This window comes from Lissotriton helveticus, chromosome 1_1 (assembly GCF_964261635.1).
Source record: "Lissotriton helveticus chromosome 1_1, aLisHel1.1, whole genome shotgun sequence".
Taxonomy (NCBI): domain Eukaryota; kingdom Metazoa; phylum Chordata; class Amphibia; order Caudata; family Salamandridae; genus Lissotriton; species Lissotriton helveticus.
In genome coordinates, this window is record NC_136057.1 from 1,155,869,072 (window position 1) to 1,155,889,171 (window position 20,100).

The 20,100-nt window shown below is 41.9% G+C and overlaps 1 protein-coding gene across 1 annotated transcript in view; it reads right to left on the reverse strand.

The window, feature by feature from the left end:
- Positions 1-20,100, reverse strand: part of RELN (reelin) — a 1,711,021-nt gene that overhangs the window by 468,325 nt on the left and 1,222,596 nt on the right. The window contains exons 25-27 of the mRNA XM_078679027.1: positions 19,471-19,676; positions 14,662-14,833; positions 13,169-13,369 (exon numbers count right to left, since the gene is read on the reverse strand). Of these exons, the coding sequence (XP_078535153.1) occupies positions 13,169-13,369; positions 14,662-14,833; positions 19,471-19,676 (579 nt within the window). The remainder of the gene's footprint in view (positions 1-13,168; positions 13,370-14,661; positions 14,834-19,470; positions 19,677-20,100) is intronic.

Below are 20,100 nucleotides of genomic sequence, written 5' to 3' on the forward strand. Positions count from 1 at the left end.
TTTCAGACTAGTGCAGGTTATCCAGTCACTTAGTTGATGAGAGAAGGCTTCTTTAATATTTGTTTACTCCTGCTTCTGGATCATTTATCTTCTTAGCTTCTTCTACTTTTAATTATTTGTCTTCATGTGGTGCTGAAGTTTACTTTGGTATTTGCCTTTGCTTGTGCTTGTTTACATTCAGCGCGATCTTCGCTTGTTTCTGGTGCTGTCTTCTGCAGTTCTACCCTCTTCAGGGTCTTCAGCAATTCTGCCTTCTTTTTGGGTCTTCTGCCATTCTGCCCTCTTCGGGGTCTTCTGCAGGTCTGCCCTCTTCAGGTCCTCTGCAATTCTGCCCTCTTCGGGGTCTTCTGCAGGACTGCCCTCTGTCCTCTGCAATCCTGCCCTCTTCGGGGTCTTCAGCAATTCTGCCTTCCTTTTGGGTCTTCTGCAGTTCTGCCCTCTTTGGGGTCTTCTGCAGGACTGCCCTCTGTCCTCTGCACTCCTGCCCTCTTCGGGGTCTTCAGCAATTCTGCCTTCCTTTTGGGTCTTTTGCAGTTCTGCCCTCTTCGGGGTCTCCTGCAGGACTGCCCTCTTCTGTTTGTGCTCACCGTCTTCTTCAGGTGTCTCTTGCATTTGCTTATACTCGTTTCATTACTCTGCTTGCATTAGCTTATGCTTACTTGATTACATTGCTTGCATTTGCTTAGGCTTGTTTCATCACACTCCCTGTATTGGCCAGTGCTCGCTCCTTTACAGTTACCAATGTTTGGTCTTTTACATTTACCAATGCTTGTTTTCTCACATTTGCCAATGCTTGTTGCACTATTTCTCTTCCTGTCTTTATCAGTGCTTGTCTTCTTCAACTGCTTATTGCATTTGCATGTGCTTGTTTATTTCACTTTTGTTAATGCTTGTGTTGTCTTTGCCGAAGCTTGTTTGCTTGCCTCTCGTCTTTGCCAGTGCTTGTTTGATCTTTGCCAATGCTTGTTCGCTTGCTTTTCTAACGCTTGTTTATGCTCTTTACCAAGTGCTTGTGTGCTTGCGTCTTGCTTTCGCCAATGCTTGTTCTGTGTTTGCCAAGGTTTGTTTGCTTGTCTCTTGTGTTTGCCAATGCTTGTTTGGTCTTTGCCAATGCTTAATTGTTTGCTTTTCCAATGCTTGTTTGTGCTCTTTGCCAAATGCTTGCTTGCTTGCTTCTTGCTTTTATCACTGCTTGTTCTGCATTTACCAATGCTTGTTTGCTTGTCTCTTGTCTTCTCCAATTCTTGTTTTGCATTTACCACTGCTTGTCTGCTTGCTTCTGGTCTTTACCAATGTTGGTTTGTTGTCTTTGCCGATGCTTGTTTCCGCAAGTTCTGCTTGGCCTGACTCTAAGATGGCCGCCTCCACACTTCACAAGGGGATGTCTCTCCGGCCGCCTGACTTCAAGATGGCCGCCGTTCTGGAAATCTCGTCCTCCACGAGATTTGATGCCATTCACTCTCCAGGCTCACAAGTTTCCTCGGCACTCACCGGCACCCGATTTTCTTTAGGCCGCACAGCCTCAGCGATTCCTCAGATGCTCCTTGGACACCGGAGCAGCCAGGTAGGATCGGGGTTGGCTCCCGATCTCTTCTCGTTAGGCACGTGCCGTTTTGCACGCATCGGGGGTGAGCTTCAAGCGCTCGACTGCGCTTCGTCCTCAGGGCTCCACGCGACCGGACACTCACGGAGTAGGGGCAAATGCCGGTGGCCTTCCGATCTAGGCGGCGGTCCCAGGGCAGACACACGTGTCGCAACAGCGCTTTCTTCTTTTGCGCTACACAGGACGGAACTCTTCTTCTCAGGTGTTTATAGGTGCCAGGCTGCACCATCCCACCCTCGTCGCCAGCTGTAGTGTCGTGCTCGGAATGATGACAGACACTTATATATCTTTTACAGGAGCCTTTATTGTATGCTTCTGTACTCGTCCCTGTCCCTACTCTAACTGTCCCTTTCCTGTCTCCACTCCTCCTCTTCCTCTGGCCCCTTCGCTCCACCCACTCCCAACTACTAGAATGCATCACAATATTACACACTGCGTTTTAATTCAATATATAGAAGCAATCCATGCCCAGTGCCGGTGCTTGTATGGTTCACGTTAGCATGTATGCCCTACAATAAGGCCAGTACGCTGGGCATTGACTGGACTGGTGATTTTTCTAAACATTTTTTCATTGATGTAGAGAGACTTCCTAGCTCCATGACGCCAGGCAGTCAGTCCATTCACAGAAACGTTTACAGACATGCAGGATTGTTCTACTTCTCCTTGTACAACAAAGTGATTGGCTTCCGAAAAGATAACGATTCTGTACTGACTGCAGTCTCAAACTTTGAAAAAGATTGCTTCACACACCGTTCTTCCTATGAAGGAAAAGAGCCTTTCCAACATTAGTCACAGTGACTGGCAGAGCTAAAAAAGACATTGGCAAAGTGAATAGGTCAGTGTATGATGTGACAACGCAAGCAAATGCAGACTTGCAGAAATGATACTTCCATGCAGCAGTACATTAGAGTCAGAAATATTGGTGGCAGAGGTAGTGGAATCGGTGGTGGTGGTATTGGTGGTGGTGTGGTACTGGCAAAAGTTGTGGTGGTGAAATTGGCCTTGTGGTGATATTATTAGAACTGGTAGCCATGTGGTACTGGTGGTGGCATTGGCAGTGGCAGTATTGGTGGTAATATTGTGCTGGCAGTGGTGGTGCTTGTGGTATGGTGGGGTGGGAGTGGTGGCATTGGTGTTATTTCACTTTATTTTTTAAACCTTTTTTTATTCAGTGTAACAAAGAAAAATCAACACGTATGCAGCGTGAATGAACTTGGGTACAGTACAAATACGTGCACATTATACAGTATCAACCTTTTCAGTACAATTCAATGGGACCACTTTATATAGGAGACACAAGTTCAAAAGAGTAGATTAGCGAAACAGGAAGATATAGTCACAAATCAAGTAACAATTGGACGTTTCCGCATAAAAAAGCCAGCTTCATTATGCATTAGAATCTGTGTCTTTCACACTTTGGTGTAACTCTGCAGGGGACATTGGTGGTATTTAAGGTGTAATTGATAGTGGTGGACATATTGATAGAGGCTGTGGTTTTGTGTTGGTGGTCATGCAATTGGTGGTGGTTGTATTAGTGGTTTTGATGAGAGAAATAGTGGCACTGGTGGCAGTAGTGATATCCCTGGTGGTATTGGTGGAACTGCTACAACTACTGGAGGTGGTATAGGGGTTGTGGTGGTGATGGTATTTGTGGTGATAATACTGGTGTTAGTGATGCTGGCACTTGTGGTGTTATTCGTGTAGATGGTTGTGGAGGTGATACGGGTGGTGGAGTAGTATGGGAGGTGTAATTCGCATGGTATTAGTGGTGGTATTGGTATTGTAGTGGCGATATTAGTAGTGTTGGAATTAATGTTGGTGATATTTGGGTGGCAGTATTGGAGGGGGCGTGGTATTGGTGGTGGTATTAGTGGCTGTGTTATCATGGCCACTACTGACTGTTCTGGTAGTACAGCTATTTTTGGTGCTGGTAGTGTCAGTTGTTGTGGTGGTATTGGTGATGGCATTGTTGAGGTGATGATGGTAGATGGGGAATTGTGGTGTTGTACTAGTGGTGGTAGTAGCGGTACTGTGCTGGGGATACTGATAATGACGGTAGCAGACACATTTTGCTTTCTGTAAAGAATTGATTGTAACAAAAATTGATATGGTTGAGCGTACATTTTGAATAAAAAGCAGTTCATCTTGCATTGAATATGGTGGACTAATACACCACCCAGACAATAGCATGAGACATATTGAGGTGGGCTGATCCAAGATGTAATTGACAATGTCTCAAGCCAATGGCTAAAATAGACTGATCCAAATAAGTAAATTGCTGAATGGAGATTACCAATTTCCACTATATTGTAAATAACATGTCATAAAGACAGTGAGTTGTCAACCTAGACCTAAAATGGGCAGGACTGTATCTTGTAGAAATGAAATATCGATACTGGAGACTGCAGTACCGGAGCTAGTAGGACTGATGTTTGCAGTAATACATGGGTGCAAAGAGTGCAAATCATCAGAAAAGAGGACAGACAGAATGACACATTGAAGCAAGGCTCTAGTATATTATATACCAAAGATACAAGGAAATATGAGGGACAGGCGAGGTAAGCAGAAATAGATTAACAACCATGGCCGATTGCTACGGTTTCAATCGAAAGAAAGTCTTCACAGACTGGTATCCACTATCACTAACTTGTGGGTCTACTTAAACAGCCAAAACTTCACAAGCGCATGTTCTGAACCAAAAAGTCCACCAGTAGCTTGTGCTATAGAAGCATGGCGGCATTAAGAGGTGGGGAGAACAGCAATGAAAGCTGTGTGCCAAAGCGTGGGTGCTCTACCCACACCCACAAATGCAGAGTGAAGTACCACAAGTCTTAAAGGTGGAAGTGTAAGCTTTCTGCGAGGAACAACAAGAGCTCATGGTTATATAGTGAGTAACATAAGGGTAACCCTCCTCCGTCCTCTTTCCCACTACGAGCGGATGCTATAGACTTGGACAGCCTGATTCCGGCTGGCTACAATACTTTTGATTAACATATGGGCTCCATCGGATCCAGTTTGAAGTGACCACATAAAGTTCTGTTCTATTTTGACAGACATGGTGATAACTTAACGTTAAGCAAAGCTTATTGATATTCCTGAGAACACTTAATATTGTGATTGGTATTAACTTTCCGGCTGTTTGCATCATTGTTGTTGCACCATACATATGAGGAGCTCTATGCTTGTCTTTTTAAACATTTAAGCTGTTCTGAAGCATATTATAGTGAGCTGATTACCCTCACCCCTGGGTCCGCTTATTGTATTGGACCATTTCTTTTATTCTATATCTGTGAGGAGCCCCATGTTTATCTTTACAAAACAGTCACGTTATCAGAGGTATATTAAACTCCTGGGTTACTTTCATCTTTCTGCTCACCGCATGGCTCAAGTATACAAACTTATTGTGCCCTGAAGAAGTCCTTCATAAGGACGAAACGAGTCGGTTGTATCGTTGTTTGATTGTCCTGATCGTGTTTTAAATTTGCATCAAAATAAAAAGAAGAACTTTGAAGGCTATATTTGTGGACACAGACTTAAACATTTATTTTTCCTTGTCTAAATGTTTGGTGGTGCACCTTTGCTTTTGTTTAAATTGTAATATTCCTCTTTTGGAATTGCACTGTGACAGTGGGTGCGTTACAGTTTGCACACAGATCTCCGAGTAGTTTCAGAGGATATATACACTATAGGGATAGTGGACCAGGTGCTGTAGTGTAAAGGGTTCCACTGTTAAGCTCAATTCTTTCTTGACTGTTCCCAAATCACCTTTTCCTTTTTTCATAGATAAGCAACATTTGTACACCGAGCCCACATCTTCGACTCGAAACATAGCACTTTTATTTAATTTTATTTAATATCCCACATAATGAACTCATCTGCATGATTGCTAAGAACTGAAAATAATTGTGTTTTTGCACATAGAATCACAGTATTCTAATGCAGCAAATGGAGCCCGCATAATTATTTAATTCATCATCTGCAGACCTAATCAACTCTCTATATCAGCAGCTCACATCGTCCTTTTCAAAGAATAACTATGGGGCATCCACCAATACTCACAGAATGAGCTTACACCCTATCTAGATCACACCACAAGTAGCCAGTGATCATGTATTTAACACAGTTCAGTAGTTCATCATAATCCCATTCTCCAGTAACAAAAAACTCCCACACATTCCATATTTGGCCACATCATACGTTTTACCCCCATATTCCAACAAACATCATGTATTCATCATAGCCTCAATTTACATCGCATACTCCAAGATATTTGTCATTGTAATATCGTCCTTTCTTTAGCGTCACCTTACTTCCCCAAACACCTATTTGATTGGTCACAGCTCCACGTACGACACTGTTAGATCACAGGCACTATTCTTCCTTATCACAGCTTCATTAGGAAAAGACACAAGGCACACACATTGTTCGCACCCTCTCTTTGTATCATTAGCAGATCCTCTCACATCAACCTAGCCTGTGCACTTCACGTAGGGGTAAAGTATCAAAACCCCTAAACTGTCTAACAGATCGAAGAGAATTATTATTTGTTTTACTGTATACATCATAGTTGTAAAACAATTTCCAATACCATACAATATAGGTTGTTTACGTTATAATGGATCGTATATAAAATATATACTCCTATTTATTTATGTATTATAATTTAGAAAGAACAATGGCTCATTCATGAAATATGTTTTTTAAAAAAATAAACAGTGTCATTCTGGTGCCCGTTGGAGGGTCCATTAGTAATCAAAACCCAAATTCTACTTAGTGTGGTTTAGGTGCACGTGTGCATTGTTATGTTCGAATAGATATAAAAAAAACCTGTAAAACAAATGTTGCATTGCTTGTTTAACTATCTGGTCTCTATGACCGTCTAATCTGTTTTTTCAAGTGACCATGTCAGAACCCATTTAAGAGGACCAAGGGGCAAGTAGGGGCTACTGGGCCCAACTGTGGATGTTGAGACGTTTTACTCTTGATTTCCCAGGGCCTGACTTACTATGGGTACGGAGAAACTAGGCCACGCACCCCTTCATCAACTGACTCTCAGTGGTAGAGCCTTTTCTTACTTCAGCCTCTTTTTGCTTTTGTGCTGCTTTTCTCTTGCCCCACTTGCCCCTTAAAGTTCCCGGAGACCTCTCACCCACCCCCTGCACTTCCCCCCTGCCTCCCCTCACCTTATCTGCTTCCTGCATCTTCTTTCTTCTTCCTGCATCTTCTTCCCACCCGAAGTAGCCCTGCCACCGGCCATGTGCTCCTCCCCCTTCCCTGGACCTACTTAATTGCCGCCACAGTGCGACCCCATTTAGTAGGTGCCTAGTCTGAGCTCCCTACCCACTTACCTGGGACTTATCCTCTGACCAGTCTAGGCCCTTTCTGTCCCGGCCTTGTGCCTCAATGCCCCCGCCTCACTCCTTCTGAAGCTACCTTTCTCCTCTCTCTATCACTCGCTCTCTTCTCATTCTCTCTCTCATGCCTGTTTTCTGCTTCTCTCCACTTTTTGTACCCATTCTCTTTTTTTGCCTCTTGTTGTGCTTTCAGCTCTCTTTTCTTGCTTAGTGCCTCTCTCTTTCTCACCTCATTAATGGTTTTCCTGCTTTCTGCCCTCTTTCACCCACTCCTACCCTCTACTTTGTACACCTTTCTTTCATTTTCCGCATTTTGTGCCACCTTACTCTTTGTGCCACTATTTTCGCTTGTCCCTCCTGCCCCTCTGGTACCCCAACCTCCTTCCGAGCTTGCACCCATAATTGTCTGGAAGACGCCCAGCGCCATGACCCCTAGTACTATCACCCTCCACTGCTACATGGCAGAAACCCTCCTATTGTTTGACCCAGGCCGCCTAGCCATCAGCTACTGCCGAGCTGCACCCCACACCACAGTGGGACCGTTAACCTGCACCCTCTTCACACTACCAGCCAATACACCTGCTGGCATCAACCTCCCTAACTGGAACTAGAACAAAATAAGAGAGGCAAGCTGGTGCAACACCTTCAAAACAAACCAACCCCACACCATCAAAAACTTAGAGATGAGCATCACCAACTTCAACCAATGGATCAAGAACTGTACTGGCTCACTCATGCCCATCAAACTTAACAAAGAAGTACCAACAAACAGGCTAGCTGGTATACAGACAACTTCTGGGAATCCAAACACCACTGCAAACAGCTAGAAAGACAATGGGGGACCCAACTATGATGCAGAGGGCAGAACCACCTACAAGGCAGCACTCAAGCACTACCACCATCTCCTGAGAGACACCAAGAGAAGAAATCTTTTCAATCATCAAGGAGTTTACCACCCTAGAGGCCACAGCCAACACAATCACACCATCACAGGAACTCTGCAGCAATTTATCCAAATTCTTTCATAGCAAAATCGAAAACATTTACAGCAACTTTAAACAACTACCCAACCCCAAGGATCTCATTGCCAGCCTGTCCATAGCCAACTAAGACACACACCTAAACAGCTGAAAATCACTGACTAAGGAAGACCCCACAACAATCATGAAAACAGTCCACTCAGGGGCCCCCTAGGATCCCTGTCCTCATCACATCAACATTAGAGGATCACAGATCAGCAACTGGTTAATTTTACTCGCTGTGTTATTTAAGAAAAGACAGCCATAATCAAATTAGTCTTGGTATCACCACTACATAGGGGTTGGGCCTAGACTACCTCAACATCTAGTTACAACTCTGACTGAAAATGTATGAACCTCAGCCGTGTTGTGAAGTGCAACTGGAGATCCTTGGGGACAGTAAACTTCGAAACCCATGTCTGTGCATACCCCTGCTAACGTTTGGATAATAAATGTACTTTAATTGCATAAACAACCAGGTAGGAAAGCAAATCTGTTGAAAACATTTTGGTAGTGTTACCTTGAAGAAAAATCATATATTCTGATGAATGGTCTCTTATTGGACCTGTTTTAATATTTATTACGTGAAGGTGTTAAAACTTCTTAACACCATAGTTTGAAACAGTTGTGGTGCTACTCCATTCAACCTGCGACTCTCAGTCTGCTGTGTCTCAATAATGTATACGGGTCACTTGAATTGTAACCTTTGATTAGTTAAAATAATATTAGCACAAGAAGATAATCTATCTTCCACACATACTGATGACGACTAATGGTCAGTAAAGTACTAAATTAAAAAATGTTCCCAATTGGTATTACTCCCAAATTCAATTTAACCTTTAGAGAATGAGATTAACATATTTTGATACATTGTTTCTCTTCTCAACAACTTTCAACGTAATTCTTCCACATAATGTTTTAAATTAAATTAATATTTTAACAATATATTCCATTCTCACCACCCCATTACAATCAACTGTAAAAGCAGGATTCCTTTCATTCATTCATTTCCTTATTCAATGTTTGAAAGCACATATCGCTCTTCCCAGTTAATCGCAACTCATGTTTGAGACACCATGATCCATCGTAGATGTGTGTATTGTAAACTTTCAAGACATTATCCATCACAGATTTGTTAATTGGAAACATTTGCTCATCTTATAACTAGTTAAAATTGCCCAAAAAATGTATTCACAATTCCAAATTATAGCAGCAGAAGGGTTTATTAAGCACTCTCTGATCTAAATATTCACCATCTATAATTTGAGTCTTTACTTCCATAAATACAGGGTTCTTTTTAACATAAAGTGGTGCTCCATTTCATTTGGAACATGTGCCACTTTAAAATGCGGGAGGACACTAATTTACAACTTTTCGCCAAGTTAATGTCTTCGACAGGTGCTCAGATTCGGTCCACAACTGTATTTCAAACTACTTATCCATTCTCTATTCTTTGACTGAAATTAACACAAAGTGTTACTAGTAATTTATCACTAAGGTCAACTTTACCATCATTACCTTATCTCAATAAGACCAGTAATACTTAAACCATTGGCGAGATAACACAATTGCGAGTTTGTTCATGTATTATCCAAATAGATTACATAAATACATATGAAATGACACTTTTAAAGTTCCACCACAATAATCAATGTGAAATATTTTACATTGAAAATGAGTCCTAAGCTTCGAGCACTGGTCATCCAACACTTGACTTATGAAGGAGAATTAAGATGACTACTATTGATATGAAAACAGGAAAAGTTATTGAATGTAACCTACTGAGTGCAAGAGACATTGCCAAATGATCACTTGCACACCAAACAAATCCCAGGTGCTCCTCCTGGAGGGATTTGGCACCACACCAATTCATGATAACAAAGTAAGCATACATATTTCCAGCAACGAAAGCACATGCAGCAGCCCTGACTTTAACACATACTCAATACAAATTATGGTTCTATTACTTTGGTAGCAGCAGACAGGGTTGCATTGGGAATAAAAATCGTCCCGCATGCTAAAAGAAAGTGCCCTCATTTGCATATTGCGTTTCAGCAAAACACTACTTCATTGAAGTTTTATAAAAAGAAGGGTGGTCTCTGACAGGCATATTTTCTTAACTTTACTTAGATCAAAAAAAGTACGGATTAGTTCAGTTTAATGGCAAAGACAGAGCTGAAGTTACAATTTTGAAAATGCCACTTTTCGAAATTGGGGATTTTTCTGCCCTAACTATTTGGTGCCTTCAATCTGTCCTTGGGTCACATGACTGAGTGCAGTTGGCATTTGGACTTTGCTTATTCCTTCCAGAGAGTCACACAATAGAGGAATTAGGTGTGCCTGGATGGACCCTCAACAGCCAGGATGGGGGCAGAGTTGGGGACAGCCCCAACAGCAACAGAATAGGTGTTCCTTGCCTTCACACAAATGACTTGTAACCCCTGCATTGTTTGTGCAGACAGCCAAGAGCCAAGGCAGGATAAGCAGGAAACTTCAAGCACCTCAAAGAGTATTATCTAGAAACGTCTCCTATGTCAAAGAAGACACCAGGTATAAAGCTAGGACCCTCAGACCCACTCTTCAGTTCACTTTCTGGATGTACGGAAGGACACTCAGAGGACTGCCTGCTGATGAGGCCGGCCATGTACTCCAGAAGATTGCTTTGCTGTGCCTGGAAGGACTGCTTTGCTGTCTAGAGCCGCCTTGCACCCTCAGAGGCCTGCTATGCTACTTAAGCCCTGTTCCACTGCTCAAACGCAGCACTTTCAACAGTGGACTAGTTGGCTGGCCTCCTATTCTGAGCCTTGGGGTCAAAAAAGGCTCTAACCATCTTGAACCTGCAACTGGACCCAGCCTGATGAGTCTTAACCCCGCAAGTGGTGCCACTCTCGACCTTAAATCTTGGTGGTAGTGCTAAAGGTGCCCAGATAGCCACAAGTTAAAACTTGGTTAAAACTGCACTGAGAACCGAGGGAAGACTGGGACCTACCTGTTCGTCTATCCGCCCAAGGTGCATCGCTGTTTGGCCTGACTTCGCAACAGCTCCTGCTATGTTCTTCTATGCAGCTGCGAATCCTGTTCATCGCCCCTTCGTCAAAGGGGTAATTGGCCCTGTGAAACTCTAATTGGCTACAGCCTCCAGCCTCGTCTCATTGGAGATTTCTGACTTTCAAAAAGAAACTAACTCCGAACGAAGAAATCTTCACAGCAACTTTGTCCAGAGGTTCCCCGGCGATGAAGCCTCCTCCTTGTACACAGCCTGCAGCCTTGCCCCACTGCACTTCTAACCTCTCAGAGACTTTTTGTTAAAATTTCTTTTAAGTCTGTAAGTAAGCGCCAACTGGGCTTGCGCTACATCAGGGTCGACCATATTTTGTGACTTTGCCCTGGTCTTCCATTACTAAATGTCCGCAGTTGGCACTTTGAACATTTAGATGCTATTTTTCACCTTAAACTTTAAAAATTCATAACTCCTCGTTCTACTTATTGAATTTTTTTCATTTGGGTGTCAAATAATGTATTAAAGCTTACTCTATTTTTCTAAAATGGTGTGGGAATTTTCTTCTGTTGTGTTTTCACTTTATTACTGTTTATGAACGGCACAACTACTATACACATTGCCTTTACATTAAGCCTGACTGCTTTTGTGACAAGCTAACTGAGGGCCAAGCACAGGCTAATTTAGTAAGTTTTGTGGTTCACCCTGACAGGGATTGTGGCTCTTGCTTGAATTGGGCCAGCACCCTATTCAACCTACAACCCAATTTATCACACTTCTAAATAAAATAAAAAATGTTGTGTGGTCACTTAGGCCCAGGCACGAACACCACCATTTTTCATGCCCACGTTTAAAGTTGACAGCTTCCTTGAACATTGACACTTGACACACATTTGCTTTTGTGCCTGTATGGGATAGTATTCTGTGAAACGGCTTTTCTTACATTTACATTTCTTCATAGGCATATTATCAGAGCCTTGAACATTCTGTACGAGGGCTACGTTGACTGTTCAAAATGCTGATTTTAGGTATAGTCCACTTAATGTCAGCTTTGTAAAGATAGAATCAATAATGGCAGCCTGGCTGGGGCTTCAGCATGGTAACATGGGTGAAGGTTATTACATAAACAACATCAATCTTTTGTTTAGACAGAGGAGCAATTTGGTCACACTTAGAAGACGCATCATGCTGGAATTCCAGCTCAGATGAATCCTGGTTACCTCCTGAGAAGGATGGTGTCCAGCTCTACACCAAGACGGGCCCCCGATGAAACATACCCACAGGTAACTGGGGAGTTATATCACTCTAAGGGATTCTGGCAGATTCACCCACCCTGGGTATGTTAGGAAAGGGCGCGCTAGGTAGGAGCATAACCATACCTATATGCAAGCAGATAATACATGTAACAGCACAATGGTTGAACTGTTTATTTTCTTTGCGATTCTTGTGATGCCGATTACTCAGTTTTGTTTGCTTCTACTGATATTGCAGTGCATGTTATTTCACAGAAGAATCATAATGCTTCAATAAATAATTAATATGCCAATTTGAGTATTTATTGTGTCTCCCTTTGGGCATGCATGAATTACTAACAAAAGGAACTAATCTGTTTCCACAATTTCCTTGGGGAGTCAAAGTAGTCATGTTCTGAGGTAGCACATACAACCTGTTACCTTGCTAGGTTAGGGATACAGGTCGTGCAATGTGAACAAGCCAGGACTACGGCCAATATATCCTGATTGTGTGCGTAGAGTCAGTCTTGCACAGTTTTGATGTTTATGTTGTCCAAATGCACAGTCTTACTGATAAAGAGTGAATTGTGCAACACCCCAATTAGCAGAAGCAGTACAACATTGAAAATATGCTCCTCTGTTTGTTTATCAATGCTGTATTGTGTTCAGTCACCCTGGCTTTGGTCTAGAATGAGCTATATTAACACAACCTAGAGTAAAACAACTATTAAATAGGATGACTCAGAGTGAGATTTACGGCATAAGGATTTCTCAATCTAATTATCCTCCTACCTTTTTTCTTTCGGAATTATGAAATGTTTTTTAAGCTTGTGGAAGTCCTCGTATTTCGTGGCTCCAAAATAATCAGCTCTTGCAGATGAATAAACATGACATTCTTACATGTGTGTATCATGCAACTGAGACAGACGTTTTATGAGACAAGAAAAATTTAGTGAAAATACCTTGAACTGTAGAACGTATCCAGGTTTTAAAGTCAGATCCCGCGTGACTGCAAATCGATCCCCATCCGATTTACCAAACAGCATTGCTGAAGGGGTGGCTGAGCAGAAACTTTCATTTTTGGTCATTCCTTCATTAGCCAACATCAGCCACACACTGAGCTGGTTCATAGGGTAGTCGAAGGCAGGTTTCTCATAAAAGTTCTGTTAGATATAGAAAAGCGTAAATGGATGTAATTCTTGCATTTGCAGAATACATGATCAGTTTTCAGCTTATTGCATGTACGTTTTGTTCCTGCTCATATTAGTTCAGGGCTGGTGAAAGGATTTTTTGTGTCCTTAGGGCAAGTATCATTGTGCCTCTTGGTCACATCCTGAAAAAATATGATGGTGCATGCTATGATTTCTCCCTTGTGACCTTTGAGTTTGGCAGGTGATGCACTGAGCTCATCTAGAAACAGGAAAGCTCAGCACTTCCAAACTGCTACAGACATTGGCCTTATTAATGTGAATATTTGAAATCCGACCAAAGGCAGGGTAAAAAGCTTGGATTATGAGACTTATTCCAGTTAAAGCATGATGAATTCAGAATAAGAAAACCGTGAAATAAAAAGTCAGGAACAATTGCGCCAGAAACAAAAAAAAAACTAGAAGAAAAGGGATGGGGAAAGTAATAACAAATATTAGTAAACAAGCATTGGCAAAGCTGGCCCTAATTGTCACCCTTTTGGCTTTGTCAATGATTGTTTCATTTTGTCGTGGATTTTGTGAAACATAATTTTTTGGCGTGTGTTTTCGTCTGTGTGTATGTGAAAATCCCAAGTGAAATCCGGCAGACACCTCACCATGCCGGACTGAAAGCACTTGTACCCAACTCCTTCCTACAGAATACACTTTTTGGGGGGTTTAACACCCCAAACATCCTCCTGAAGCCACACTCATTGCTATTATGTGCCATTTGATAATCTAAATATGCTATTGAAATGAGCTTTTTTTGTAGTATAGTGTTGACTTAAGAGGACATTCCAAGGTTTCCAACAGAGACGGGAGTCTGATAAGCATAATTTACCATAGGACACTGGTTTGAAGAGCAACATGCAGCTAGTGTCTGAGCTCCCTGGCCTTCATAAGGCAGGAGAACTGAAAGCTTTGCACAGAACCAGTAGACATTCCTGGCCTCAGGACCCACCACGTATGATTAGATATGAGCAGCAGCAACATGTATGGTATCGGGCGAGGTACTGTGAATCATTCCACCATTTACAGGAGACATCACAGCGATCCCAGTAAATACTATGGGTTTCTTATTAGAAGAATGGACAATTTCCAGGTGAGCAGTATGATACCTGTCTGGCAGCGTACATGATGTCTGTAAAAGTTTATTAGGGAAAGAGGTATGGTCTTCTAGAAAAAGTAGTGAAGCAGCTGTGATAACAATCGACAGAAAATTCATAAGAGACCTAATCAGCTCACTTTTTTATAATAGTTTTTTTTACCTGAGGTAAGGTGGGATAAGCCACAGGAATGATCTGCTTCTGATTTTCAGACAAAATAATGACGTCGTCGATTGCCCACTGGTCATAGCCTTCTCCTGAAAACGCTGGTTGCCACCAGCGGAATCTGGTGCAGGGGGTCTTCGCAGCGGCAGGGAGCTCTAGGTACACAAACCTGCAGAGGAGATCCGAAAATCAATCATAAATGCACGTCTTTAAATAGTGGCAAGTTACCTGGAGCATTGCCAAATGAGTCAATGTCACAATTGAGTCTGTGTTGTTCATCATTGCTACATGCATGCTTATATTGATTTTGGCCTGTTGTGTGAATCTTGGATGATTCTATGGTTGAAGATGCAATTGAAAATAATACCCGCAATTTATAGGAAAATGCTGTTTGCTGTAGCGGATTTCCAGTAACTTCAAAGCACCTTAAGAAAGCTACAGGCTCCCTCATATAATCATCTGTCTCTGTTTCTCCATTTGTACAGATCAGAATTGAGATTCTGAATACTTAATTTTAATTGATATTGTACAACAGAGGTGGCATTACCAAACACTCATCGGAGGGAGACTCAGAGGGAGCCGTAGCTAATCTGAAAGCCTTACAACACCCACCAGTCAATACGTACCTCAGAGTACCCTCTCAGTAGTCACACTACACTGGTCTGTCTAAATACTGGCTGGGGTAGTAGTTCCTGCCTGGCGAGGCACCGGCTAAGAATGGGAGAGCCGTGCAGTGTGAAATCTAATATCTCGCTTAAAGGGCAATGTTTAAATGTTCTTGCTAAATGACAAAACTTCCAACAGTGCAATTGAACAGGGGCAGCCTCTAATAGTGCGAATGGTGGAGCACAACTTTAACTGATGACGAAACTCACAATTCAAATTTGGGTTGCTAAAAACTATGTCCCTGATTTAGGAAAGGCTGCTAGTAATTTCCCTGGCGGAGAATCATCTGCAGTAAATGACAACTATGGGGTAAATACATTACCACAACTATGGGGTAAATACATTACCATTGCTCTTCAGAGGATTACGAGTTCCCATCCATCCCTAAATCAATGCCTCTTTTCTTTTCCAGACACCAGCCCTCAGTTATATGAACTGGCATTAGAACTGCAGGCTTGCCTGCACTGAAGTGGTCAATGGTCAAGAGAGCAGGCTGCTGTCATCAACCCATGAAATCAACATTCACCTGATACCAACGGAGAGCAACTCAATGTGAGGGCAACTGACTACAAGATCTTTATGACCTTACCCAGGCTTGATTGACAAATGCATACCTCAGACTCAACCTGATGAAAAAAAGTCATCCTCACTGCCAACAGCACAGTAGGTGGTCTGAGCTAAACATGGCTCGCCTACCACTCACCATTAATAGTGACCATTGATGGTGACCTCTCACATCACACATCTTGAAAGAAATCTGAGTCTGTCTAGTCTCTCTTCTTCTTTCTACAGAGGCTTTTGACCTGATGTACTGAGCTATTTTGCTGTTGGACTGATTCACTAATCAGGGCTTTGGCAATCACGAGACAGCTTTTTGGTATGTACCAAACCCAAATAGGGATTTGCTAACATGTTACAGAAATGGCAATTTGTATTTGTGAGTACATACCAGATCACTGTTTAGGAGGAGTGTGCTTTATGCGTCCCTTTCAAATAGCGACTTGAAATGGGATATAATAATGATTTGCCTCTGAAATCTGGTTGCAAAACATTAATATTTTACTGACTACATAAAGGTAGCAACCCATTTACAAACCAAACTTGGTCTGAAAGGGATCTTTTCCCCTTTGTAAATGTTGACAAAAATATGGGACCACTACCCAGTCGTAAAAAAAAGGTTTGTGAAACTTTTAATTTTGTGTAAATGATTCCTGTTTTCCCAAAAATTACTGCCTTATTTAAAAGAAATCACCAACATGGTGGACTGCTGACCCCAGCAGGCCATCATCCCTGAGATGGCAGTGAATCATAGTTGGTTGCAATTTGCGACGTACCTCATTTATATTCATGAGATAGGTCGAACTGCAATCCAGTACGATTTGATATTTTGGGAACTGATCTATTAATACATTGATGAGTTAGCAAAATATCATAGGTTTCATAATATTTCAGTGTGTAAATTGTGACCATTTTTTTGCGAAACCTATCTTAGTATATCTGGCCCTACACCCCTAACTTTGAGGCTCACACTTCAAAACCATTCCATTGCAATGTTTGGAGCACAGTACTGACTGACCTCTCTGACATCATTCTAGTTCCGCTGAGCATTATGTTTCTGCCTGCCCTATCAAATAGCAGATCTCATCCAGGAGAACCAATGATCACTGCCTGCCCAGACTCACATCATGTGGAACAGGAATGACTTCCTCCATAATCTACTAGGCAGAGATATCCAGCACCACTCAAACTGACTGAATAACTAAACTGCTTATAAGGCTAATAAAACATTTTAAGCCACTGCATCAGTAGGCTCAATATCAAATAAAAAAGGGAAACCATGAGAAGACACACATGTTCATGATATTCATCTGCAACAACATCCCTGAATTGCTCTTGTCTTTCACTCCCTCACATCAATAGAACACTCAAAAGACTTGAACTCAACAAGTATACCCACCACCACCATAAAGGAACAATGTTGAACCTTCACAAAATGGACTAAAAACATGAACCATTTCTCCCCACTTATTCCTATGACCTAAAATTATTTCTTATGAACAATTTGAATGCTACATGGATGTTTATTATTTCATTGGAAGACAGGGTGTATTGTTCTATACAATAGATACATTAAGATCAAAAGACCAATCAGCAGGATGAATGCTGTCTTTTCTTTAAACAGGGGACAGTTTGTTGCACAAGTTAAAACTTTGGGGTCGATTACGATGAATTTGGAAAGGCTCCAAGCGGGATTTGGATTCGGCAAATCTGATTCGGAACCTATGATTCCGACCTAATCGGATACATGTCCAACATACTACGATGCAAGGAAACTGTTCGGGCTGTCCGAATCAGTTCCGATCGGCATTCGGACAGACCGAGTCATTCGGAGCCGGATCGCACAGCTCTATGGAAACTGTTTCAGACCAAGCGATTACGATGTCCGAATCTGACAGCCGTTCCAAATAGATTTGTCCAGCATAAAACGGCTTTCTGATTCTGACTTTGGGGGCCTGTAGCAGGCCCCCCTTCACCCATAGGCCTCCAGTTGGGGCCCGTTGAGATACCCATGGGACCCCTCTTTACAACCATGCATAGTGTGCTGGCACCATGGGGTGCCTGTCACAGGGTGCAAGGTTTCCCCCCACTACCCCAACTAAGTGTTAAAGTACAAGTCTTTCAGTAACAAAATGGACTTAACTGACAGATCTGGTCGAAGTCGTAGTGCATTATTTCACCGTGAGGTCACTGTTTCCTCTTACCAACTGATGTTTTCCAACGGTTGTTTACTATCTGAGCTAAGTTGCTCAGATGAATTTTGGGCTGCTATATTTTGGTTAAAAAGCCTGATATCAACAGTCCTTGAAGACTGCTAAAACACTACTTTCCTCTCCACCAATTTCAAGTTTCTTGGCTTTCAACCTGACCAAATGATCCTTCAAAGCACAGGGCAGCAACAAAAGAACTATCAGCATAATACCATATTTCATTTTATCCACAATTCAATCCTTCCACCTGGCCGCCATTCACCACAAACGTTAAACATTCCATAATCCCATATCAAAGGAGGTGATTCACTTGGCATCCGGAGACACCTCTAATCCCTTTCAAAGATGCCTTTCAAACAGCAGCCAGTCTAATAAGAGAATTAAAACGTGACATTATCAACTCCACACCCAGGAACCTTAATTGGATTCCTCTATTAGCATGTATCAATTTAAAATATTGTAATATCCTCTGAAAAACTATACACCTCACGACCTAGACTATCTAGCTAACAGACTTTCCTTCACTGCCCACTGCAAAACCAATCTATCCCAAAAATTCCCAAATTAAACAGGAAAAAACAAAGGCTAGCATTCTCATCAATTACTGATCACCACTTCTTTCGTGATCATTACGGACACTTTTTTTTTAGTCCTGGAATTTTGGTTAGGGCCTAAAGAATGTTGTGCATGTAGTATTATTTTGTTTCCATCGAACTAATTAGACTAACCGTCCTGAAATTAATGATTTGTATGTGTAAAGTTAAGGGGAGGAGGCAGAGTGGGTAATGACCTGGAATGAGATGGCCACACCACATCTGTTGCCCCTATTTTCTGGTTCAACCTCATTCCACACAGAAAATTCACCCTTTTCCTCCCAACTTTCAAAAGGGAACACAATACCCTGCTCTTCTCCTTATTTCTCGCCCATATTCTGGTTCTCACAGTATGCCCTGCTCCTTAAAGGAATTTGCAATGAAATATGAAAACTCTGTAAAAGATAAGAATACTTTACTTTGTAAGGTCTAGTTAACTTGCAAATTGGTATTGCAATAGTATTTATGGACCCTCCTGTATAAGTCCTGCTAACCTGCGCTACAAGACCACGGGCCCATGGGACTGTAAACTGCATGCACCACCACATACTCCCTATTGCATGTGAAGTACAACACAGTTCACGTGCTAAATAAATACACACAAAAAGTACAAAATAAAAAATGCTCAAAACATTACAGCATTGTGGTGCTTTGGATATGCGCGAGAATAATTGAAAAGGACCCTCCCTTTATAGATGGCCCCTTTAAAAAAAGACAATTTCTAAAGGGCTTCATCATCAAGAAGAGCAGAGTGCATTTCAATCTACAATGCTCTTTACCTGGGCTTACTGAAGTCGGAAAAGTACATTTCTGCGAGTAGATGCCAGCTGATGCCCCCATTGTTGCTGTATTGCAGAAGCACGCCTTCCTCTCTGCTGTCAGGTTTGTTACAAGAAGAGGTCTCCCCTCCGATCTGAATGTAAAACTGAACAAAATCGACCCATGTTGTATCTAGATCCCTGCTCACAAGCTGCCTTTTTCCAGCCTGTAAAGACAAGAACATGGTTAGGGTTGTTTTACACTTTCCTGTTTAACAGTATGGAATGCATCATAATACTTTCACCATGCAACTACAATGGAGATCAAAAACTCATTAACACTACTGGGCACAAAATATATCATTTACACTTAATTCATCAATATATGAATTGCCATTCCAACGTATTTATTTGCAGCATCAGTTAGCAAAATAGTACCATGCTACTTTTATCAAGTGTTGGTTACTTGCAGAACACACTATTATATAGAGCTGATTGAGTTTCATTGTGGAAAAGTGTCTATGAACTTAAATGGAAAAACAATGTGATCTCTAGTCAGAAATTTGTAACACTTCTTTGGCCATCAAAGCCCACTTTTATTTTCTAAAAGAGCCTACATTGCTATTTCATCTTCTCCAAATCTAGGGCATA